Source organism: Nannospalax galili, unplaced genomic scaffold (assembly GCF_000622305.1).
Source record: "Nannospalax galili isolate Female #2095 unplaced genomic scaffold, S.galili_v1.0 scaffold355, whole genome shotgun sequence".
Classification (NCBI taxonomy): Eukaryota; Metazoa; Chordata; class Mammalia; order Rodentia; family Spalacidae; genus Nannospalax; species Nannospalax galili.
In genome coordinates this window covers 2180524-2205837 of record NW_008336848.1, presented here as the reverse complement: position 1 = coordinate 2205837, position 25314 = coordinate 2180524, and the positions used below count along the sequence as shown (strand labels likewise).

The following is a 25314-nucleotide window of genomic DNA, read 5'->3' as shown; positions in this document are numbered from 1 at the left end:
AGTCGTATGCTGGCAAACTTCAGATGAGGCGGGAAATCTTTGAAAATCAGCTAGAATTAGGCCAATGCTTTTCGACGGTTTCCTTGTGGTAATTGGAACTCATTTCTGATATCCTTGAAATCTTTAAAGAATGTTAAATGCAGCAGAATAGTTACATTCATTGACTCAAGAAAAGGCTATTTTTTGATAACAAAAGCTGTAGAAAATTAAATTTATAGAATTTGTTTCTTTTTTATTAGCACACAATTGTGAGAATAATGTATAAATAAGTTAACTAAACAATACAATATTTCTCCTAATAAAAAGCAAGTATTATGTCCAAAATTTTAACCTTCCCCCCCAAAATTTATAGGATAACTATTTCTATGCAGATCTCCACATGCTCATCCAACTTCTGTGACCTTGACATGGTTCCCAATGTTTCTGAATGAGCAAGCCTTCTGCTGACACGGTAATATGTATGAAGACTTCCAGCAGCACACTCAAGTGCAGGTGCTGCAGCACATGGTTTTGGGCCAGGTGTGCTCTGACTATGTTCCAAAGTGCTTCTAGTTTGTGCTCTTGACTAAAAGGAAATAAAACAAAGCATTTTTAGTAATTATGATAACTATATATATGTTTAATTCATTTAGTGTGAATATTTCAGAAAACATATGAGAAAAAGAAAGACTAAAATATTTTCATTGATATTTGTCGAATGCCCCCCAAGCCCCCCAGGCTTGGGTCTTCAACAAGAAGGAAACTCAGACAAAAGTCTGAAGTTATACGAGGAATTTATTAAAAGGAAGGCAGGTACAGGTTGGGGAGTGATCTTCAGAAAGAACTCTTTCTGGGGTTCTCTCAGGTCCTTTTTGTATAACTCAGAGTTGGGGTGCCAAGGTGATTTTTCTAACAGAAACAAACCAGTTACTATGGATACAGCATGTAGCTGCATCTTCCAGTGCCCACAGACTGAACTGAAACTAACTTTCTAGAAGACCTGATTTATCATACAGGTACAGCTTGTCAGCTCTGACCGCTGAAGCAGAGAGCTCAGAAGCTCTTAAAGTGGCACTCTTCTAATTTCCAATGCTTATGTCAAACATGGCTCCCGACAGATATTGACTGTATTTAATCTGATTCATTGAAAACATGATACAGCTCAGAGTGCCTGATCCGACCTCCCCCTAGTGAGGGGCTGAGAATTCAGTAGAACACCTGAGAGTGCCTGATCTGGCCTCTGCTTGGTGTAGGGGCTGAGACCTCAGCAGATAGCCTGAGAGTGCCTGGAACTGACCTCCATGTGGTGGGGAACTTCCTGAAAGCTTCCCCAAATAGAGCTCCAACCCCCTTACTGGGATTATGTGAGGTCCCCTACTACAGCCCCAGGGGTAGACCTCTCTGTCTACACTAGGGTAGGGCTGAGACCTTAGCAGATGGCCTGAGAGTGCCTAATCTGGCCTCTGCCTGGCGTAGGGGCTGAGAACCCAGCAGCTGCCTGAGAGTGCCAAAATCAGGCTTCCCCTTCGCAAACTTCCCAAATTGTGTTCTGAGTACCTGGTAGTAGGGGTCCAAATATTAGAAGGAAGCTTCAGTGTACCTGACTGAAGCCTGACTTGGACCTCTGTGGGAGCTCCTGAATAGCTGATCTGAAGCCCTCAGTTTTCTCCAAAATAAAATCTGAGAGAACCTGAAACCTAGACCAACCAACACTATGTAACCAATAAGTAAACAACCAACGCACACCAATAATACAAAGAGAAGAAAACTTCAATTCCACAAAAGAAGGCTTGAGTTTCACACCAGAATCACAAACAACAAAAAAAATCAACATGCCAAAATCACAACAGAAAAATAATATGGAAAACCAAAACAGTATGTTCCCACCAAACTCCACCAGCCCTGGAGAACAGTTCTACAAGGAGAATCCCCTAGAGATAACCTAGGACATAGACTGTAAAAGAACAGTCATAAACATGATCAAGGAATTGAATGAAATTGAAGAACATGCAAATCAAACAACTCAAAGAAGATAGGGATAAACTTCTGAGTGAATTCACAAAAGAGAAACATTGAAGAAATCTCAGACTGAAATGAAGAAGGAAGTCAAAAACTCAATAAGCCAATTTGAAACAACAAGAAAAAGACTCACTGCTAGAATGAATGAAATAGAAAACAGACTATCAACACTGGAGGATAAAGTTGAAGAACTGCACCACTCAAGCAAAGATTATGAAAGATTTAAAAAAAAATAGAAATGGAATATGCAGGAAATGTTAGACACCATGAAAATCCCAAATCTATGTATCATAGGCATAGAGGAAGGAGAAGAATTTCAGGTTAACAGTACTGACCAGATTTTAACAGGATTGTAGAAGAGAGTTTCCCAAATTAAGGAAAGACATTCCCATACAAATATAAGAAGCACATAATACGCCAAATAGACAAGACCAGAAAAGAAACTCCCCATAGCACATCATAGTAAAAACACTAAATGTAAAAACACTAAATGAACAGAGAATACTGAAAACTGCAAAGCAAACAACTCACAAATAAAGGAAAACACATCAGAATTACAGCTAACTTATCAATGCAAACTAAGAAAGCCAGAAGAGCCTCAACAAAAGTATTTCCTGTTGTAAATGACCATAGATGCTGTGCTGGATAGCTTTAGTATCAACTTGACACACCTGGGTTGAGGGAGCCTCAATTGGGGAATTGCCTCTATTGGACTGGCCTGTGGTCATGTCTGAAGGGCATCTTCTTGATGAGTGATGTCGGAGGGCCCAGTCCACTGTGGGTGGTGCCACCCCTGGGCAGATGGGCCCGTGCTGCATAAGAAAGCAGGTTGAGCAGGGGCCAGGGAGCAAGCCAGTAAGCAGTGTTCCTCCATGGCCTGTGCTCCAGCTCCTGCCTCCAGGTTCCTGCCCTGAGTTCCTACCTAGGGCTCCCTGATGAACTGTGACCCAGGAGATGTAAGATAAACAAACCTTTTCCTCCCCAAGTTGGTAGTGGTCAGAGTGTTTTATCACAGCAATGAAGAAACAAACTAGGACAGATGCCAACCCAGAATACTCTACCCAGCAAAACTGTCTATTACAGTTGAGGGGGAAAGAAAAATTTTCCAGGACAGGAATAGGCTGAAAGAATACATGTCCACAAAACCCTCCCTTCAAGGAATACTTGAAGCAATACAAAGAACAGAGAAAGGAACAACTATACCCAAGGACAACAGAAAGAATTTAAATGAAGGTATAATTGTGGACACACAAAATTAGGCTATGAATGCAAACAATAATCAAAATGATGGCAACCAATACACATCTTTCAATAATAACCTTAAATATCATTGGACTGAACTCCCCAGTCAAAAGTCACATGATAGTTGAATGGATTAAGAAACAAAATTCATCTTTTTGTTGTCTGCAAGAAACCCATCTCACCTTCAAGGACAGGCAATACCTTAAGGTGAAAGGATGGAAAAGAATATTCCATGTGAATGGCACTAAGAAACAAGTAGTTGCAATTCTAATATCTGACAAAACAGAATTCAAACAAAACTAATCAGAAGAGAAAAAGAGGGTCACTTCATTCTAATCAAAGGAACAATTAACCAAGAAGATATTACAGTCATGAACATCTATGTACCAAATTCTGCAGCACCCAAATTCATAAAAAAAAAAAAAAAACACTACAGGACATATAAAACCTCCCAACTAAAAAAAGCCCAGGCCCAGATGGATTTACAGCAGAATTCTACCAGACATTTAAAGATCTCCAACCAATACTACTTAAATTATTCAAAATGATAGAAACAGAGGGAGTACTCCCGAATTCCTTTTATGAAGCCAGCATCACTCTAATACCAAAACCAGGTAAAGACACAACCAAAAAAGAAATCTATACACCCATGTCCTTAATGAACGTAGATGCAAAAATTCTCAACAAAGTACTTGTGAACTGCGTACAGACACACATCAAGAAGATCATCCACCATGATCAAATGGGCTTTATTCCAGAGGTTCAGGGATAGTTCAGTATGTATAAGTCAATAAATACCATAAATCATATAAATGGACTCAAAGACAAAAATTGCATGGTCTTCTCAATAGATGGAAAAAAGGTCTTGGACAAAATTCAGCATGCATTTATGATCAAAGTCCTAAAGGGAATTAGACTGGAGAGAGCATATGTCAATATAATTAAAGCTATGTACAACAAACCTACAGCAAACATCATTCTTAATGGAAAAAAAAAAAAAAAGGAAGCATTCCCATTAAAATCAGGAACCAGACAAGGATGTCCACTATTTCCAATCCTTTTTCAATATAGTGCTTGAAACTCTTGCTAGAGCAAAAAGACAGGTGAAGGACAGTAAAGGAAAAGAAGAGGTCGAATTATCCTTTTTTGCCGACGGTATGATAGTATACCTAAGAGATCCCAAAAGTTCCACCAGAAAACTCCTAGAACTGATTAAACTTTCAGTAAAGTGGCAGGTTACAAAATTAAGCTATGAAAATCCTTTCTATATACCAATAACAAGCAACTGGAGAAAGAGTACAGGGAAATCCTCCCATTCAGAATAGCATCAAAAAAGATATCTCGGAATAAATGTGACCAAGGACATCAAAGATCTCTACAATGAAAATTTAAAATCTCTAAAGAAAGACTGAGGAAGACACCAGAAGATGGAAGGACCTTCCAATGTGATGGATTGGGAATAATTAATATTGTGAAAATGACCATTCTACCAAAAGTTATTTATAGATTCAATGCAACCCCAATCAAAATCCCCATGACTTCACAGAATTAGAAAAAAAAAAACCTTAACTTCGTATGGAAGCACCAGGCCCCAGATAGCCGAAACAACCTGAGTACAAAAAGCATCACTGGGGGGATTACTATGCCAGAACTCAAAGTATACTACAGAACTATAGTTACAAAACAGCATGGTACTGGAACAAAAATAGACACATAGATCAATGGAACATCACTGAAGATCCAAACCTGAGTACACACAATTTCAGCCACCTGATATTTGACAAAGCTGCCAAGAGCACACAATGGAGAGAAGACAGCATCTTCAACAAATGGTCAACTTACACAAAAGCCAACTCCAAATGGTAAAAGACCTCGATGTAAAGCTGGAAACTCTGAAACTATTAGAAGAAAACATTGGCAATAACCTACAACATATAGGTGTAGGAAAGGACTTTCTAAATCAGACACCAGTTGCTCAGGAGTTAAGGTCAAGAATTAACAAGTGGGACCTCATGAAACAAAAGCTTTTGTACAGCAAAAGAAACAATAAAGAAAGTAAAGAGAAACCCACAGATTGGGGAAAAAAATTTCACCAGTGACATGTTTGACAGAGGTTTAACATCCAGAATATATGGAGAACTCAAAAAATAAAGAACCAAGAAAACAAATGATCTGATTAAAAGTTGGACTAAATATCTAAACAGAGTTCTTAAAGGAAGAAATAAAGATGGCTAAGAAAACCTCAAAAAGTGTTCAACATTGTTAGTAATTAGGGAAATGCAAATTAAAACCACCCAAAGGTATCATCTTACCACAATCAGACTGGCTAGGATCAAGGGAACGATTGATATCAAATGCTGGCAATGATGTGGAGAAAGGGGAGTACTCATTCACTGCTGGTGGGATTGCAAACACTGAAACCTCTATGAAAAACAGTGTGGAGAACTCAAAAAACTAAAAAATGTGCTCGTGCTTCCTGTGTCTGCATGATGATGTGAGAGCTTATGAAATATAAAGGATGACAAACATAAAATAATATACACATAATCTTAAAATTTCTATGGTCATAGTTTAGTCAACTAGTTTAAGGAACAAAACATAAATCTAGTCAAGGTTTATCTGAGAATATTTGGTTTTTTACCCAAGCCTTATCTACACAGCACATGATAATTAAAAGCACCAGTGCCCTCACCTCCCTTTACTTCCCTGGGCTGCACAGCCTCTGGGCGTCCTAGTGCCAGCACTTTTCCTAGTCACCAGCCTCCAGTGTCCTGGTGCCAGCACCTCTCCTGGGTAAGACCAGCACACCCACTGTGCCTTGACTCCCCCAGCCTCTTTCACCCTCCCAGCTCCCCCACCACATCTCTCTTCCTAGCCTTGGTACTGGACCATTTCTTGTTTTGGCACCCCAGACACTGGGACTAACCTCTCTGCCCAGAGCCACCACTGTTTCCTGATCCTCTGCATCTAGACCTACCCAGTTCCTCCCAGTAGTCCTTAGGAGCACTAAGGGCCTCTTCCCGTCATCCTCACCTCCCTTTGGATCCCTGAGGGGCAAAGTCACCAGTTTCCTGAGACCAGCATCTTTCCTGGGCCCTGCTCCCAGGCCAGCCCAGCCCCCAAATTCCTGAGGGCAGCATCTTTCCTGGAGGGATCCAGACCTTAGGAGAAAGCCTGAGACCTTCTGAGCCTCATTGCACTTGGGCCTCTGTAGGAACTCCTGAAGACAAAAGCAATTAGGCCACTCCAATATAAAATCAAAAGAGAGAACCTATAGCCTAGACCAACCAGTTTTTCATGCCCAATAAGTAAACCACAAAGGCACATAAAGTTTACAAAAAGAAGCAGATCTAAACTCAACAAATGAAGGCTTGAATCTCACACAAGAATCAGAAGCTACAAAAGATCCTAGAAAACCCAGAAATGGTATCATACAGAGAAGTTAATGTGTCATGTATCACAAGAGGCCCCCATTAGTAATTAAAACCTAAGAAATTTCTTAAATTTATTCCCTAATTTAGTAATTCATTGAGGCCTCTGCCATTTGGACAAATATTCCAGAATCATTAGGAATTTAAGCATACATTTATTACACACATCCCTGTCCCTGTCCCTGCCCCTGCCCCTGCCCCTTTCAAGGAAACCCTTTCTTTGAGGATCACCTAAACCTTTCTGTGTCTCTCTCTTCCCTGCTCAGTCTGTCTCCAGGCAGATTTGTTTGTGCATGCTTTGTATCATGGGGCTCTATTTTTCACTTAATTCCCAAATTAGCCCCTAAAGATAGTAAAGGATGTAACACAGATGACAGAGCATATGGGTTCCAGTGGGGGTGCTATGGAAGGGTGCTGGTGGGGATAGGGTATAAAGATGAATAAGGCTGGTTGAGATAGTCTGTATGAAATACACAAAAATTCAATAAAAACAATTATTTTCATATCTTGGAATATTTCTCAGAAAACTCTCTCAAAACAGAAATCTTTTTTTAACTTATTTTTTAAATAATTTATTGAGAATTTCATAAATGCATATAAGCTGTTTTGATCAAATCCATGCCCACTCCCTCCCATCCAACTCCTCCCATATCTCCCCATCACTTTTTTTAATGATAACTTTGTGTACTCTTACTTCTTTATTTTTTTAATGGGGATTTTGGCTACTCTAATATTCCCCCTTCTGAAGCGGTAACCCTAAAATCTTTTAAGGATTAGATAAAAGCCCCCAAATATTTTTCAACATTACAAAACAGAAATCTTTTAAGATGTTTTATTTCAAATCCATTCCTAAACTAAAATTCCAAATTTTTCCTCTAAACACCATCAAGTGCTGAACTGTAATCAAAAACATTTTATCATGTATATCTTCCAGTAAAACAATGGACAAATTAGTGTTAGTTTCAACAGAATCGGATGCTTGATTCTGTCTTCCATTTTGTGCTGAATTTCAAATACCTATTGCCAATAGCTCCAGGAGTTGTTATTTATTTGTTGGTTTGGTTATGGTTTTTTTTGAAATAGAATTTCAGGTAGCCCAGGCTAACCTCAAACTTGAACTTCTGATCCCCCTGCTCTGCCTCCCACAAGCTGGGATTACAGGCATGTACCACCGTACCTAACCCGAGCTCTTTTTTAAGTTGCTGAACACACTTGTTTTTCCACCCTGGTCACTGCAGTTTATCTTTTATCATCTTATGTTAAGTACAGGTTGAAGATCTCTTATTGAAATGCTGGGATCAGAAGAGTTTCGGATTTTGGAGTTTTTTTCGGTTTTGAAATATTTTCACAGACTTTGCCAATTGAGCATTCCTATATGTAAAAATCTGAAATATAGAAACACTCCTAATTCTAAAATTCCTGAATGATACTGCTCAAAATATTTTAAATTTTGAAGATTTAGGATATCAGAGCACTTCAAATTTCAGATTTTCAAATAAAGTATTTGACCTGTACTTAATATTTTATTTACAAATCTATTTTATATTTATCTGCTCCACTTACTTGACATACACCAGAGGCAAAACCTTTTACAGGTCTGTAACAAGGCGTGTGAGGTGTCCTTTGGGAAACATCTGGAGAGCAGAGTGCGTTGTGTACCACTCCATCACTACTGAGCCACTCAATTTTCAGGCAGCAATCCCATTTCCACATACGGATGCTAATGTGTCTAAGCCCATATCACTAACAGACATCATTTCAAGATGGCTCCTGGCTCATTTCAAACTAGTTACCATGCCCCATATTCCAGAAGCATGACAAAGGATTCATCTTTGAGTCCACTAACGATGTGAAAAACCAAGCTCGAGTTTCAGAAGTATCTTTCATTTCTCAGAGAGTGAAAGCAAATGTGTGCCATCAGAGAACAAGTGATTTAAATGGTCAAAATAGAATTTTAAAAACATGTGAGGGGCTGGAGAGATGGCTCAGCGGTTAAGAACATTGACAGTTCTTGCGGAATTCCCGGATTCGAATCCCAGGACCCACATGGCAGCTAACAACTGTCCATAACTCCAGTCCCAGGGAATCCAACAGCCTCTTCTGACCTCCACAGGCATTGCACAACATGGGTGCACTTACCTACATGCAGGCAATACACACATACACATAAAACAAAAATAATAAATAAAATTTAAAAAAACATGTAAAACTCTACAGACCACAGCTTAAATTACTGCTTTAAAATAATCTTTCCTACTAGAGTTAAGAAATTTGCCCATTATAGTTCAACCAGAACTAAAATTACATGAATCAAAAGTGAATTGCAGTTTCTCTGAAAACCTTGCCAATGATGCTAGATGTAAAGCTTATTCCTACTATTTGCTCATTAAAACCAAAAACCACATCCCCATTAAGTGCACACTACCATGCTGGGAACTGTAAGGAACATGGCAAATTACTTCATAAAAACATGCTTACCTTGAGCTGAAACCCAGTCTCATTCACAGCCTCCTTCCAGTTACCTTCCTAAAAATTAAAGCGAATTTTAGAGATCATTACTACAAAGCCAAACAATCCATACTTCATGGTCCATATTAAATAAGTTGAATTCCTATAATTTTGTTCTTAATTCAAGTGATATAGGAGAAAGAGGTTAAAAAATTCTCTTCAAAATTAAACATGGGCTGGAGAGATGGCTCAGTGGTAAAGAGCACTGGCTGCTCTTGCAGAGGAATTAGGTTCAGTTTCCAGCACCCACATAGCAGCTAAAAACCATTCATAACTCCAGTTCTAGGGGATGTGATGCCCTCCTTTGGCCTCCATGGGTATTACATGACACAACTGCATTTATATACATGCAGGCAAAATACTCATATACATAAAACAAAAATTATTTTAAAAAATTAAAGAATTACAGACTCCAAAAGTTTGAAATAACATAGACCCAAGATTTTAGCAACTTGGCTTGATAGCACTGAAGATAATTTTAGGTTTCTATTTAGGTAATACTACTAGATACTAAAGGCTTAGTATCTGTAAGAATAAAAATCTTGGTTATGGGGCTGGCAAGATACCTCAGTGTTTAGAAAAAGCACTTGCTGTGCAAGCCTGACAACCTAAGTTCAATCCCCACAATGCACATAAAGGTGGAAGGAGAGAATGGATCCATGAAACTGTCCTGATTGCCACCATGTGCCTTGGCAGGTGTACTCCCATGCGTATCACACATCACACCAACCAACACACACACACACACACACACACACACACACACACACACACACAAATAAAAACTTTAAAAATCTTAGTTAAAAGAATGGCAGACTAATAACATTAAATTGACCAAACACAAACACAAATTGCATTTAAAAACCTGCTGCAAAAGATCAAGAATCAGCATTCTATAAATTAATAAAAACTCTAATAAAGCCTAATTCAAATGATATTTTAAGAAGACTAATTAAAAGAAAAATACCTGTGTTAAAAACAAATAGAAGATTTTGTCTCTATGGAGGATGGAATGTGAAGCGACCCTCAGCAGAACGTTTTCTAAACTGATCCTTCTTCTCTCCACAAAATCTGGATCCATGTTACTGGCAGAGAGTTTATGCCACATGAATTCTGCCTGGGTGAACAAAGCAGGCAGTCAGAACAGGCTCAAGGTGAGAACTCTTCAGTGCCTGCTGCTTCGCTTCTTACCCGCTTTTCTGGAAGAGGTGGCACAACGATACGTGGATAGTAAACTAAAACTCAACAACTCGAACTCACTGTTATCGCCTCCACAGTGAGTCTGTGAGGACGCTCTGACCATCAGTGTGTTCAACTGACCTAAAAAGATACCAAAGAACATTTCTATTACTTAAAAAACAATGCATACTACTGCCTTCAAAATGTGTATCTCTGTTTACTGAACTAGTCACTGAATCAGGAACTTTTCTTATGCTTCCTTAGGAAATGGGGATTTACTGCTCCTGCTTTACAGACGGGCCGCAGCTGCATGGTACGAGCTCCGCCTGTAATCACCAGCTCTGTGCATCCAAACTTGACTTGGATCCATCTGATTTCAAAGCTCTCACATGCCTAAGTCCTTTCCTTCTGTCACAGAAAACCTATTTCAACTCACGAGAAAGAATTGTCTTAGGAACATTCTAAAAGCCAAAGTATAAAATTGATTTTACAAAATGGAAAACCTGCCTTGGTTATCATTTCTTTAAATAAAAAGGGTTTTTACATTTATTGTGGGAAAATGAGGGAACAATTTCATGAAAAAGACCATGATCACCAAATCTCAATTTAGGTTACAAACAAATTGGATGAATCTGAGTACCAGAGGCACCCACAAGAGTAAACAGCTCTGAAGGGTAAGGAAGAAAGCTCACAGTAACTCATCTCCAGTCTTAACTTTTGGTTATAAAGAGTTAGTAGGCAATACCGTGGTTTAGCTACATAAAAATTTAAATTGTACTTGGGAGAAAGTAAGGGTAAGAGCATGGAAACACTGTTTTAAGGTACTGAAGGTTTCTGCTACTTTCGTTTCTTGAGACACAGTCTCACTATGTAGCCCTGGCTTGCTTAGAACTTACCATGCAGACCAGCCTGGCCCAGAATTCAGAGATCTACCTGCCTCTGCCTCCTGAGTGCTGAGATTAAAGGTATGATCCACAGTACTTGGGGCAGAAAAATTTTAAACATTATCAAGACTGCCTTGTTTTCCAATTATTTGCATGACAATAACTTTATTTGCCCTGTAAGAAATGCACATACAACTACAATGTGCATTTGCACATCAGGACATAAGACACAGAAGCTAAGGCATACTTAACAGTCCTTTGAGAAGTAGTTATCCTGCCATGCTCAACACAATAGTTGCTCATCTATTTGTTTTCTTTTTTGAGATGGGTCTTACTAGGCTGGTCACGCTGGTCTCAGATTCCTAGGATCAAGTCATCTACCTGGTTGGGACTGTGCTTCGGTGAAAGAACGCTTACCTAGTATATATGAAGCCCTAGGTGAGCCTTCAAGCAGCACAGAAAAAAGACAAGTAAGAAGCAAAGGATGATTCTCCTCCCTAAGGCTCCTGTGTAACTAGAACTACAGACACACCATTGTGCCAAGGAATTATTGCTTGTTTTTATTACTACTGTTTGGAGACAAGGTTTTATAGTACATAGTACATAGTGTAACCCAGGCTGCCTTCAAACTCAGGATCCTCCCTCTTCAGCCTCCTACATGCTGATACCACAGGCATGCACTGCTATGCTCTGCTTCATATTTATTACTTACATACAAGTAATAAACACATACACAAGCTTACCATTACATCTATTAATTACATAGTAATAAAAAGAAAATAAAATATAAAATGCAAAAATCAACATAAAAATATATAAAATACACAAATAGCTCTCATGGAAAAAACACAGGAATATTTAGATCATAGTTTAGTTTAAAGAGGATTTATCTGTAACCTATAACTAAAATCTATTTCAGTTCAGATGCCCAACTTCAACATGAAACATTTCATTTTATCCTCGCATATAAGTAGATGTCATCACTAGTCCTGTCTTCCAAATCAGAAGAATGAAATAATGAGACACTGATTCCCAAGACATCAAAGCATTCCTACCTACTCTAAAAGACAAACTTTTATACTTTTATTCTGAAACAATGTCTGATGCTGATGAACAGAAACACAAACCTCTGAAGGGATGAAAAAAGTAACCGCACCTTCTTCAATCTCAGTCCTACACTGCTGTACTCCAGACAATGTCTACAGAAACAGCTTTCCACCCAAAGCCAAGCCTAATTCTCAGGACCCACCTTGTTTCAATGAGGTAAGCAGTATACATTTCCTGCATGTTCATGGCATTTCTTCCAGTTAGCTTTTTGGCTTCAGAAACACTGATTTCTATCTTCTTCGACCAAAATGTGTTCTCTGTCATCTGGATAAAAACAAATGGAACAACAAGAACCCTTTAGGATGGTGTTCACAAGTGAAGGTAACAGAGGGCTGAACATGATCCAAGCACACTATGTTCATGCATGAATTATAATGAAACCATTATTTTGTGCAATTAATATATGCTAATGAAAATAGTATTGAAAGACTCACAGCTATTTTAATGACACCTGTGTGCTGGATAGCTTTAGTGTCAACTTGACACACCTGAGTTGAAGGAACCTCAATTGGGGAATTTCCTCTATTGGACTGGCCTGTGGCCATGTCTGGGGGTCATCTTCTTGATGAGTGATGTGGGAGGGCCCAGCCCACTGTGGGTGGTGCCACCCCTGGGCAGGTGGTCCTGTATTGCATAAGAAAGCAGGCTGAGCAGGGGCCAGGGGAGCAAGCCAGTAAGCAGCATTCCTCCATGGCCTGTGTTCCAGCTCCTGCTTCCAGGTTCCTGCCCCAAGTTCCTACCTTGGGTTCCCTGATGAACTGTGACCTGGGAGTTGTAAGCTGAATAAACCCTTTCCTCTCCAAGTTGGTATTTGTCAGAGTGTTTTGTGACAGCAATGAAGAACAAACTAGGACAACCTGTTACTGGTGCTTGCTGCACAAGCATGAAGGTTTGAATTTGGATCCCCAGCACCCACATAAAAGCTGGATGATACAGCACACATCTGTAACCCCAATGCTACTGCTATGGCAAGATGGGAGAAAGAGACAGAAGAATCCCTGGAAACTCGTTGGTCAGCTGGCCTGGCACGTGCAGCAGAGAGCAGCAAGAGACCCTATGTCAAACAAAGTAGGTGAGAACAACACCTGAGGCTGTCCTTTGACCTCTACACACATGCCACCATACCTGTGTGCACAGTTATATTCTGTCTCTAAAAACTATTTGGAAATTCTAGAGTCTGAAGGCTGTAACTTTCAGACAGAGAAGGCTTGGGTGATTGCCTAGTTAGCATCAGCTGTCACTTGAAATAGCCCAGAAGTATCTGAGGGAGTCTTAAGTGAAGGACTGCCTCAGCCAGACTGGCCTGTGGGCATGTCTGCGAGCCATCTGTAGCATGACCCAGTGCCATCCCTAGTCAGGGTCCTGGGCTGTATAAGAAAGCTAGCTGAGCAGAGGCCAGGGAGCAAACTAGCAAGCTGTGTTTCTCTGTGGTTTCTGCCACTGTTCCTGCCTCGAGATGGACTATTACCTGAAAATAGAAGATGAAATAAAAGCCTTTCCTACCCACGTTCCTTCTGGCCATGGTGCTTAGCACAACACCTGAAAGCAAACTCGGACAGGTAACAATGTGTGGTTAATTTAGACCAATTCGAGCTCAGCACAGTGACAGTTACCTACCCCACACCTGAGCCCTCTGGCAGGCATATAGCTCCTAGGCAAACAACAGCACAGAAAGACCCTGTCATCCAAATACCAGTTTCTTCTGACCACCAAGGGCTGCTTCTCATCACAAAGGAGGAGAAAAAGAGGTGATGGCCACTGTTGTTGAACCTCCCTTGTAGGTTATTAGGGGTTCCCCTCAGGGATGGCAGTCTCAGCAGGAGTTCCTCGCTGGCATCAAGTGGGAAGCCTCAAGCTCCTCCTGCCACAGGCAGAGCCTGCCTTGGTGGCCATGCCTGCCATACCATGAACTGTGAGCTGAAATGAACCCTTCCTTAAGTTGCTTCTGCCAAGTATTTGGTCACAGCCAGAACAGAAACTCACACAAAAGATTAATGATTCTGAATCCCTATTTACTGTTTAGTACAACAATCTAATTACTCTTTCCATCTCTCTCAACTAAAATACTATGTTTTTCTATGTATATATGCATATACAAATACACACAAAATAGTGTAAACAACATTAAATACGCAGAGTATTCAGCACACATGCATATATGACAAAGCAGGATTTTCAGCAAGTAGGTCAACTTAAAAAAAAACTATATTCATGCTATTTGCCTAAATGTGTTTTTGTGTTTACTTTTTCCAACAGCCTGGCTGGCCTGGAACTCAAGGGATCCACCAGCTTGGATTAAAGGCATGTATCACCATTCCCTGCTGCCTAAACTTTTTGGCAGTGGTTGATAGCTCTACTCGAGACACAAGCTGGATTTAAGAAGAGGAGACTCGAGGCTGGGAATATGGCTTAGTGGGTAAGAATACTTGCTGTGTGAGCATGAGGACAGAAGTTCAGGTCCCCAGCACCCACATAACAAGCTAGGTACAGTGGTGCATACCTGTAATCTCAGCATGAGCATGAGGTGAAGACAGGAGGATTCCTGGGGCTGGCTGGGCAGCCTAGCCAAATCAGTGAGCTCCAGGTTCACTGAGAGACCCTGCCTCAAAAAAGTAAGGTGGAAAGTGATGAAGAGAAGAAACCCAGTGCTGACCTCTGGCCTCTACATTGTGAATATGCACATGCATATACACATACACTACACATACACATGAACATATATACACACAGAAAGAGAAAAGACTACAGTAAAATCCAGTTACACAGAGGAAATTAAGCTTCTAAGAGACCAGAAGATTTTATGACAGTAGAGAAAATGAAATCAGTGATGAAAAAAAGATGATGTGGGCTAGAGAGTTGGTTCAGTGGCTAAGAGCACTGGCTGCTCTTGCAGAGGACTTGGGTTCGATTTCATGGCAGCTAACAACCAACCATAACTCCAGTTCCAGGGGATCCAAAGCCCTCTTCTGACCTCTTTGGGCATTGCACAACACAGGTGCACTTACATACATGCAGACAATACATTCATATACAAAAATGAAAATAATAAAAATATTTTTAAAAATTCAGGGCAGAAAAACTGGCATCACAAGAATCAGTAAGAAAATGGCACAGTTAGAAAAGGAAACACTTCTAAAATGATGAGGGATAGGAGTTTAGAAAGGAAAATTAAGAACCAGCCTTTAAATAATGGAAACATCCGAAGAAGAAAATGTACAGAGCAAAAGCGACCATCATCAGTGCAGTTAAAAAAATCTTTCCTGGACTGACAAAAATCCTAAGATGTCAACGTGAAAGGCACATGGTACACACACAACAAATGAGGAAATTTAAACATCTTCGGCATAAGAAGAAAACCTAACAAGATCCAGACAACAAAACTAATCCAATACAAAAGAATGAAGCCCAGATTTGCCCAAGACTTTACAATAATAAATCCCAAATGGTAAAAGAACAGCATGAAAGAACATGCTTGTGATATTTACAAAATATTATACTGTTCCTTTTATAAAGCACTTAATCCCAGCAGGATATTCTGAAGAAATTAACAAACTGCTCCTAAAATTCCTATGAAATGCGAAAAGACTTAGAAGAATGGAAACCATTCTGAAAAACAGAGGACCTAGTTTACACTTTCTGAGTTATTAAGAAGCTAGAGAAGTCGTGACAGTATGGTGTAGGTGAATGGAGCAGTAAGGCGCATCCAGAAACAGACCTTCACATTTAAGGCCAAGTGAGTTCAGCAAATCACCAAGGCAATCAGTAGGTAAAGGACAAAATATCCACATGGGGAAAACATGAGTAAAGTGGTTCAAAAATATAGATAAAAAACCAAAACTGTAATTTCTAGAAAACATACTAGAAAACCTTTGTGATCTTGGGTTAAGCAGAGAGGTGGTGTTGTTTTGTTTTGTTTCTGAGTCAGTGTCTCCCTGTGGCCCCAGCTGGCCTGGAACTCTATATAGACCAGGCTGACCTTGAACTCACTAAGAGTCTTCCTCTGTCTCCCCAGTGCGAGGATTAAAGGCATGTGCCACCATGCCCGGTTAAACAAGAGTTTTTCAATACAAATAAAAACAATACAGAAAAGGAAAAAAAAAAATGCTTTTTAAAAAAATCGTTAAACTTAAAAGCTTTTACTCTCATAAGACACCATTAATTAAGATAAAGGAAAGATAGAATCTCATGGAATTGGGACAAATAAACATCAGCAAATCATATATCTTATGAAACATTTCTATCCAAAACATAGGGAGCAATACTTATGACTCAATAATTGGTAATTACAAACTCGAACACAGGCTGGATATGGTGGTTTGTGTCTGTAATCTCTACTCAGGAGTCAGAGGTGGGAAGATACAGAGTTTGAAGCCAGACCAGGCTACACAGTGAGACGCTGCCCTAAAAAACAAACAAGGAAATATGCTCACACCACCTGTCATTAAAGAACTGCACATTAACATCACTTCACTACTGGATTGAACACACCTGCAGTCCCAACACTTAGGAGGCAGAGGCGGGCAGGGAGGTGGCTCAGCAGGGAAAAGTGCCTGTTGTCAAGCTTGACATCATGGTGGAAGGAGAGAGCCAATGCCACAAATTGTCCTCTGCCCTCTATACATGTGTCCTGGCACATGCTTCCTCCCCCATGCAAATAAATGTTTTTTTTTTTTAATTTAACTTTCATTTATGTGTATGCATGTATGTGGGTGCTGGGAATCAAACTCAGGTCCTCTGCAAGAGCATTCAATGGTCTTACCCACTAAGCCATATCTCCAGCCCCAAATAAATATTTTTTTAAAAAGGAGGGGCTGGAGAACTGGTTCAGTGGTTAAAAGTGCTTGCTACTCTTCCAGAGGACCTGAATTGGGTTTCCAGTACCCACATTAAGCAGCTCACAACTCACTATAACAACTTCAGCTCCCAGGGATCTCATGCCTTCTGGAGTACACAAGTCTCCATGGGTCACACAGATGCACACATAAGTAAATATAATAAACATAGACCTTTTTTTAAAAAGTGAGGCTTTGGGGAAATGATCAGATCTCGAGGAAAGAGCCTTTCATGAGTAGATTAGTGGCCTTATAAAAAGACCCCAGAGAGCCCCTTTCTGTTTGTCATCATGAAGGACAGTGAAGACAGTCTACAATGAGCCAGGAAGTGAGCCTTCACCTGGCAACGAAACTGCTACTGCGTTGGTCTTGGACTTCCCAGAGTCCAGGACCACAAGCCATACATTTCTATTGGTATAAAGCACCCAAGGCCACCATTTCCTTGTAGCAGCCCAACTAAGACTGCACCAAATCCACGAAGTTCTTGAGAACATTTAGTGTACTAAGCAGAGTTTAAATGTGGCCTGACATAGCACACGCCCACTCTCTCAGGAACTAAACCATTCCAGTGTGGCTGCTGAGAGTTCAGCAGGGCTCACTCACTAAAGATGCACTGCCTCCATGGAGCTTGAGTAAATGCCACTGAGAGATGTGTAGTACCACTCCCTTCAGGGAGTATAAACCCCACAGGAACAGTTTCCCATTATATTATCTGTAAGCCTTAGAGCTATGACTGCATGATATGATACAAAAATATATTCCGTACTGAGTCACCTTCAAAACACCCTGAGATGGGTCAGCAAGATAGTTCAGTGGGTAAGCCTGATGACCTGAGCTGTTCCCAGGAACACACATGGTAGAGGGAGAGACCTCCTCACCCACACCGTGGCATGTATACACACAATGTACATAATGTATACAAAATAAATAATGTAATAATAATAATGATGAAACCCTGAGAGTCACCAAGGTAGAGGATGACTTTTAGAGCTGGGAAAGTAAGTCGGTAGATAAAGTACTTGCCACAAAAGCACCCAATTAACAAGGCAGTGCAGACTGGCTGGGCAGGAGTAGTAGGCCAAGACTACTTCACCATGTACTAACTTCAAGGCAGGTGGAGAAACAAAGGAGGAGAAGGAAGAGAGGGTGGGTCCTAACACTACCTTGAAGAGCATGTCCTCAATGACTTCACTTCCATAAACTAGGCCCTGCCTCTTAAAGGTCCCACCACCTCCAGATAGTGTCACAGGCAGAGGGCCAGGCTGTTAACACAGGTCCTTTGGAAGATACTCAACAAATCAGCACACTAGCCCCTAAACTTTTTCTACCATTTTACATTATCCTCATCTACAGAACACTCAGACTCTACAGTTCTGCTCTACTCCACCTAGATCTCTGCTGTCAATCAGGGAAGTTGCAAAATGTGCCTTCGCTTAGAAACAGGGTTTCAACCATCCTAAGCTGGCCTCAAACTAAACATATAGCCAAGGTTAACCTTGAATTTCTGATCTCCCTGCCTCCATCTCCTGAGTGCTGGGATTACATGCAAGCACTATCATGATTGGTCTATGAAATGTTGGAGAAAGAACCCAGAGATTCCTGCTTGCCAAGCAAGCATTCTACCAACCAAGCTATAATCCCCAGTCCATAAAAGGTATGATTTAATCATTTGTAGCTTAGCTGATATATTCTATAATTATGTATGAATCAATAGGCTATTACTGTAACCAAATATTTGCAGGAAGTCAACTTAAAAAAAGAGAAAAGGATTATTTTGGCCTACAGTTTTGGAGGTTTCACACCATTCAGCTGACTTTGGTTCTGAGCATTAACAAGGCAGTGCAGACTGGCTGGGCAGGAGTAGTAGGCCAAGACTACTCCACCATGTACTAACTTCAAGGCAGGTGGAGAAACAAAGGAGGAGAAGGAGGAGAGGGTGGGTCCTAACACTACCTTGAAGAGCATGTCCTCAATGACTTCACTTCCATAAACTAGGCCCTGCCTCTTAAAGGTCCCACCACCTCCAGATAGTGTCACAGGCAGAGGGCCAGTCTGTTAACACAGGTCCTTTGGAAGATACTCAACAAATCAGCACACTAGCCCCTAAACTTTTTCTACCATTTTACATTATCCTCATCTACAGAACACTCAGACTCTACAGTTCTGCTCTACTCCACCTAGATCTCTGCTGTCAATCAGGGAAGTTGCAAAATGTGCCTTCGAAGTCACACTTATTCAGGTTTTCTTGGTTCTGTTAGCACTCCTAGGCCTAGGGCACTTTGCTTTGAAACAACCATTTATGAATTCTTCAGGCAATGAGTCTCCACAAATACCGTAAACCCTGACCCTAGCCTCTTAAGTCAATGGAAACTTTCAGCCTGAAAAAGTAGTACTGCTTCCTCCATTCTCTCCTGTTCCCCTTCCTGCCTACATAGTATACTGGAAGCATTTACAAGGCTATATAAAACTTCTCTCTCCCTTTCCACTTCTCTCCTCTCCCAAATGGAAGAGATTAGTGGAAAGAGCAATGATTTCAATACCAAGTGGTCTTCGGCTCAAATGCCAGCATCCTAGTAACTGAGGAGCTGGTAATCTTGACCAAGTTACTTCTCTCTAGTCTTCATCCTTAACTATCTTTTTTAAAAAATTTTGTTTTTATTGAATTTTTATGTATTTCATACAGACTCAACCAATCTTATTCATCTTTATAACCTATTCCCACCGGCACCCTTCCATAGCACCCCCACTGGAACCCATATGCTCTATCATCTGTGTTACATCCTTAATTATCTTTAGGGGCTAATTTGGGAATTAAGTGAAAAGTAGAGCCCCACAATACAAAGCATGCACAGACAACAAATCTGCCTGTAACAGCAGCAGTGAGCTATGAAGATGCTGTAGTGATTAATTCTCAACTGGAGACAGACTGAGCAGGGGAGAGAGAGACACACAGAAGGGTTTAGGTGATCCTCAAAAGAAGGGTTTCCTTGGAAGGGACAGGGATGTGTGTAATAAATGTATGCTTAAACTCCTAATGATTCTGGAATATCTGTCCAAATGGCAGAGGCCTCTATGAATTACTAAATTGGGGAATTAATTTAAGAAATTTCTTAGGTTTTAATTACTAATGGGGGGTCTCTGTGACACATGACACACTAACTTCTCTACATGATGCCATTTCTGGGTTTTCTAGGATCTTAAAAGGACGTATTAGTAGGAGGAATTTGTAGTTGTACAGGTGGCTCAGTGGTTAAGAGTGTATATTATTCTTGCAGCGGGCCTGAGTTCAGTTTCTAAAACTCATGTTAGGTGGCTCACAACTCCCTATAATTCCAGCTCCAGGGAATCCGATGCCTCTGCCTCCATGGGTACCTGCACTTAAGTGCACATACCCACCCACAGACACACAGACATAAGTAAAAAAATCAAATAAAACTTTCTTTGTAAAAGGAATTTATAATCTTGTTTGACAGGAACCCCTCTTGTAGCCCAGGTTAGCTTCAAACATATTCATCCTGTTTTATCCTCCTGAGTTCTTGGATTACTGACATTTGACACCACACCTAGCCCTAAATTATTCATTTTGACACAGGGTCTCATTTTAGTCCAGGCTGGTCATAAATTCTCAATAGTTGTACTTCTGCTTCTTAAGTGCTGAAAGTAGGGATTCACTAACATGACTGGCTAAATTTATTTTTTTTATTGATATATAGAATTGTACTTTTGGGGTTTTTTTGTTTTTTTTTGTTTTGTTTTGTTTTTGAGATAGGAGTCCCTGTACCCACAGCTGGCCTAGAACTTGCTATTTAGACCAGGCCACCCTTGATGTCACAGAGATCCACCTACCTCTGCATTCAGAGTGCTGGGATTAAAGGTTTGTGCCACCACACCTGGCAGAACTGTACATTAATTTTTTCCATTTGTTTTTATTTCATGTATATAAGTGTTTGATTGCATGTATATAAGTGCACCAGTGTTCTGTAATTCCCACAGAGGCCAGAAGAGGGTGACTGATCCCCTAGAACAGGCTGTAATTAGACACCATGTGGGTGCTGAGAACTGAACCAGGTCCTCTTTAAGAGCAGTCAATGCTCTTAAATGCTGGGCCATCTCTCCAGTTCCTGGGAAGTGTACATTTTTATAAGGCACAATGTGATGTTTTATTTCTTATGCTGTGATTCTGTTTATTTATTTTGAAATTACATTCATTTGTTTGCTTGTGTATGTGTGCAAAAAGTTGGGTTTGTGCCTGTGGAGGTCAGAGGACAACTTGGGGCAGCTGGTTCTTTCCTTCCACCATGTGGATTCCTAGGATTGAAAACAGGTTGTCAGGCTTGTTGGCAAGCACCTTTACCCAATGAGTTATTCTGTGGTCCTGTTTTACTTTTGAAACAGCCCTTACCATGTAGCCCAGGCTGGCCTTGAACTCCTGACCTTCCTACATCTGCCTCCTAATTGCTGGGATTACAGGGGTCAGCCACCATGCCCAGCATGATATTTAAATTTAGACACACCTTGGATTATAAACACCTTTGTTTTTCCATGGTGCAAGGAATTGAACCCAAGGTCTTGTGCACCCAAATACATATAATACCACTGAGCTACAGCTTTAGCCCCATAATAACCTTTAAATTAACATAAACAGGGCTGGGAGATAGCTCAACTGGTAAACTAGATTCCCAAAATTCATATTAAAAAAAAGGCAGGCATGGTGGCAAGTGCTTGTAATCCCAGCACTGAGGAGGTAGAGACAGGCAGATCCCTGGAGCTTGTCACCCTAACCCATGTCATGAGTTCCAGGTCAGTGAGCAATCCTGTCTCAAAATGAAAAAAAACAAAAGTTCAATGGCACTAAGAAATGACACCTCAGGTTGTTCTCTGACCTCCACGAACACATGCATGCATGTGTATGCACACCCGTAAATATATGTACACCTGTATGCACATAAACATGTACCTGCACAAGTTAACATAAATATTTTAGACTCTATACTGTGATTTCTTATTAATTAAATATCTAAGTATGTTCACAAAACAACAAAATTGTATCATCACAATCAAAATTAAAGTCCTCATGATGCAGCCAACAAGAGACACGGGATGGATGTGCAGTTCAGCGTAAAGCACTTGCCTAGCACACAAGGGGCTCTGGGTTCCATCCCAGCACCAGAAAAAGGGAGGTATAACCACAAGTTTGGCAAATATTTCAAAGCCTGAAAATTCTCAGTATTCTAAGAATGCAGAGCACCTGGCACTGCCAATGGGAGTATAAATTGTACAACCACATTGGGAAACAATCTGTCACTGTCTACTAGGGTTGAACATGTTACAACTCTGTGATACTGCAATTCCACTCTTAAATTTATAATAAAATCTTGGACACTTCACAATAAGAGAAGTAGGGGGAAATTTGTGGTAAAGCTAATTCTTTAAAATAGTAAAGATTTCATTATTTCACTAACTGTAAGTAGAAGATATAAATCAACTGCAGAGTACATAAAAAGGCCAAACTACAGAGCCATGAAAGTAAATGAGCTAAGCCACATTAGAGAGGAAGTCATGGAAAAAAAGATTTCACTTACACAAACTTAGAAATCAGGTAAAACTAAAGGATGTATTATTTAGGAATACTTACAGTAACATGAAGAAAGCAAGTGCTAGGTGAGGTGGCTCACTCGATTACTTTTTAAAGGGTTGAAAAAGGAGGATTTCCAAAAGTCCAAGGGGAGCCTGGTTTAGAGTGGGTTTCAAACCCACTGTGACATGGAGTGAGACCTTATCTTAAAAAACCAAATAAAAACAACAAAAAACCTCCCACAAACAAAAAAGTGGAACACCACATATGGTAGTTCATGCCTGTAATCCAAGAAGATTGATCAGTTGCTCCAGGCTAGACTGGGCTACATCAGACCTTGTCAAAACACACAAAGAAATTAGTGTATTAGAATAGTCTAGGACACCCATACTATCAAACACTGACAACGATGGGAGTAGCAAGAACTTTCATTCGATGCTGGTGGGAAGACAAAATGGTACAGATCCTCGGGAAGACAGTTTGGCAGTTTCTTTAAAAAAAATCTTAGTCTCATCATATAGTTTAGCAATTAGGCTCCTTTGTATTTAAAGGAATTGAAAACTTTTGTCCACATGAAAACCTGTACATCATTTATAGCAGCTTTATTCATAACCAAACTTCATTCATTCTACAGCTTGGAATGAATGAGCTGTGGTACAGCTAGACAATGGGATATTCTTCTATGACTATGTCACAGAAGCCAGTCTGGCTGAAGAGACCTCTAAGGAGGTAAGAGCACATACTGCTCTTATAGAGGACTGGAATTCAGTTCCTAGCACCCATATCAGGTGACTCACAACTGCTTGTAACTCCAGCTCCAGGATATCAGAGGCCTCTCTCTGCCTTCCTCAGGCACAAGAGCACATTCACTGGGTGGGACCTTTAGTCCCACCCCCCCCCCAGGAGGCAGGGGCAGGGAGATTAAGTCTGAGATCAGTCTTTTCTACATAGGGAGTTCCAGGCCACCCAGGGTTATATAATGAGATCCCAACTGGAAAAAAAGAAAAAAAAAAGACTACATAACGTCTATGATTACAACTATATGACATTCTGGAAAAGGCAAAACAATGGACACAATAAAAGGATCAATGGGGTTAAGGGCTGGGACAGAGAAGAATGAACAGGCAGAGAGGGATGAATAGGCAGAGAGGGCAGAGAAAGCTTACGACAGTGAGTGAGTTAGTTAGTTGCACTATAGTGCAAAGTTGGCTTCATGTTATTATATATATTTCCGAACTTGGCATCAAGAATGAATTTAATGTAAACTACGAACTCCAGGTGCCAATCTGAACTCATCAATTGTGGCATAAAGCACTCTGGTTGGAAGGATGTTGATAATGCATGGGTGTGGGTGAGGGGAGAGTACATGGGAAATTGCCCCCATTTTCCTCTCAACTTTTGTGAACTTAAAACTGCCCTAAGAAAATTAAAGGTTCTAGCTTAAAAGCACACAGAAATATTTTTAAGTTGACAAAACCTTCCACTCTTGTGAAGTGCCTGGTTGGCTGGTCTCTAAACTTAGTCTGTGCATGCTGCATCAATCATAAAGATGCACGACTTACTATGTGCAGGAACACCTCTTCCAATGGAAAACACACACACACACACACACACACACACACACACACACACACACACACACACACACACCCACCCACCCCAGCAAAATGGTGGTTTAGACCAGGCACACAGAGGGTCTCGACCCTGGGCCGGGAGATCTAACTCCAGCGCTACATACAAGGCGCTTCCAATATGCTTCAGTTCAACACGGTCTGCACATGTGTGAAAACACCTGAATGCGAGCACTTAGAACATGCGATGGTACGTTTCCACCTTCCTCCTGCAGGGACAGCACTGATCACCAAGGAGGCTTCTAAAGTGCAGGACACAGCTGTCTGCCATAGGAAACGCGGCCAGGAGCCCACATACAGACACTGTGGCCCCCTTCGGCTCCCGTTCCTGCAGCGGCTGCTCTGCCCTGGACCAGGCCAGTTCCCACAGCGCAGAGGGCCGAACCCTCCGCCCGCCCAGACTCCTCCCAGCTCCCGCGGTCCCCGCTCCTAGGACCGCAGGAAGCCGCGTCCAGAGCACCGACCTCCGCGCTGAAACCTCGGATCCTCTTCGGGTCCTGGGGACGCCACGACCCCGCGAACCAGACGGCCCCAGGCCGCGACCCTGCCCGCCCAGCCCCGGCCTGGTCCCCAGCGACCGCACGCTGCACCCGGGGTGCGCGTCCACCCACGGCCGGTCTTTCCCCGGCCTTGGGGGCGAGTCCAGCGCCCCACCCGGGAGCCCGGCCTGGCCCGCTAGGCCCAGACCTAGCGCTGGCCTCAGCCGCCGCTGCTCACCATGTCGACCCCTGAGCTCTCTCGCCCCGGCGCCCGCGGTCTCTTCCCTGACCGCAGCTTCCACCACAGCGTCGGAGCGGCTTCACGGGCGCAGGCTGCAGCGGTCTCTTGGATCCGGACTCGCTGGCGCTATAGCTGCAGTTCTGCGCCGCGAAGTCACTGCGTAGGCGCCGCCCAGCCAGCAGATGCCCAGACCCTCGCCGGTGGAAG

General features: G+C 41.4%; 1 protein-coding gene across 1 annotated transcript; it reads right to left on the bottom strand.

Annotated features, from left to right (window-relative positions):
* Window positions 1–204: 204 nt before the first annotated feature.
* On the bottom strand, window positions 205–25257 carry LOC103732637 (sorting nexin-4-like). Its single transcript, XM_017797672.2, has 6 exons — window positions 25105–25257; window positions 12492–12613; window positions 10371–10499; window positions 10147–10292; window positions 9150–9197; window positions 205–565 (listed from the first exon to the last, which is right to left on the bottom strand). The coding sequence occupies exons 3-6, from the start codon at window positions 10480–10482 to the stop codon at window positions 347–349; spliced, it is 525 nt and encodes a 174-aa protein (XP_017653161.1). The 5' UTR covers window positions 10483–10499; window positions 12492–12613; window positions 25105–25257; the 3' UTR covers window positions 205–346.
* Between the last annotated feature and the right edge of the window lie 57 nt (window positions 25258–25314).

What these genes read in the sequence shown, in the direction of transcription:
- LOC103732637 (XM_017797672.2), bottom strand. Translation starts at nt 10,482, where the DNA reads ATGGTCAGAGCGTCCTCACAGACTCACTGTGGAGGCGATAACAGTGAG. An exon ending in TCTATTTGTTTTTAACACAG is followed by an intron (nt 9,198 to 10,146) that starts GTATTTTTCTTT and finishes TTTAATTTTTAG; the next exon opens with GAAGGTAACTGGAAGGAGGC. An exon ending in AGACTGGGTTTCAGCTCAAG is followed by an intron (nt 566 to 9,149) that starts GTAAGCATGTTT and finishes ATTTCCTTTTAG; the next exon opens with TCAAGAGCACAAACTAGAAG.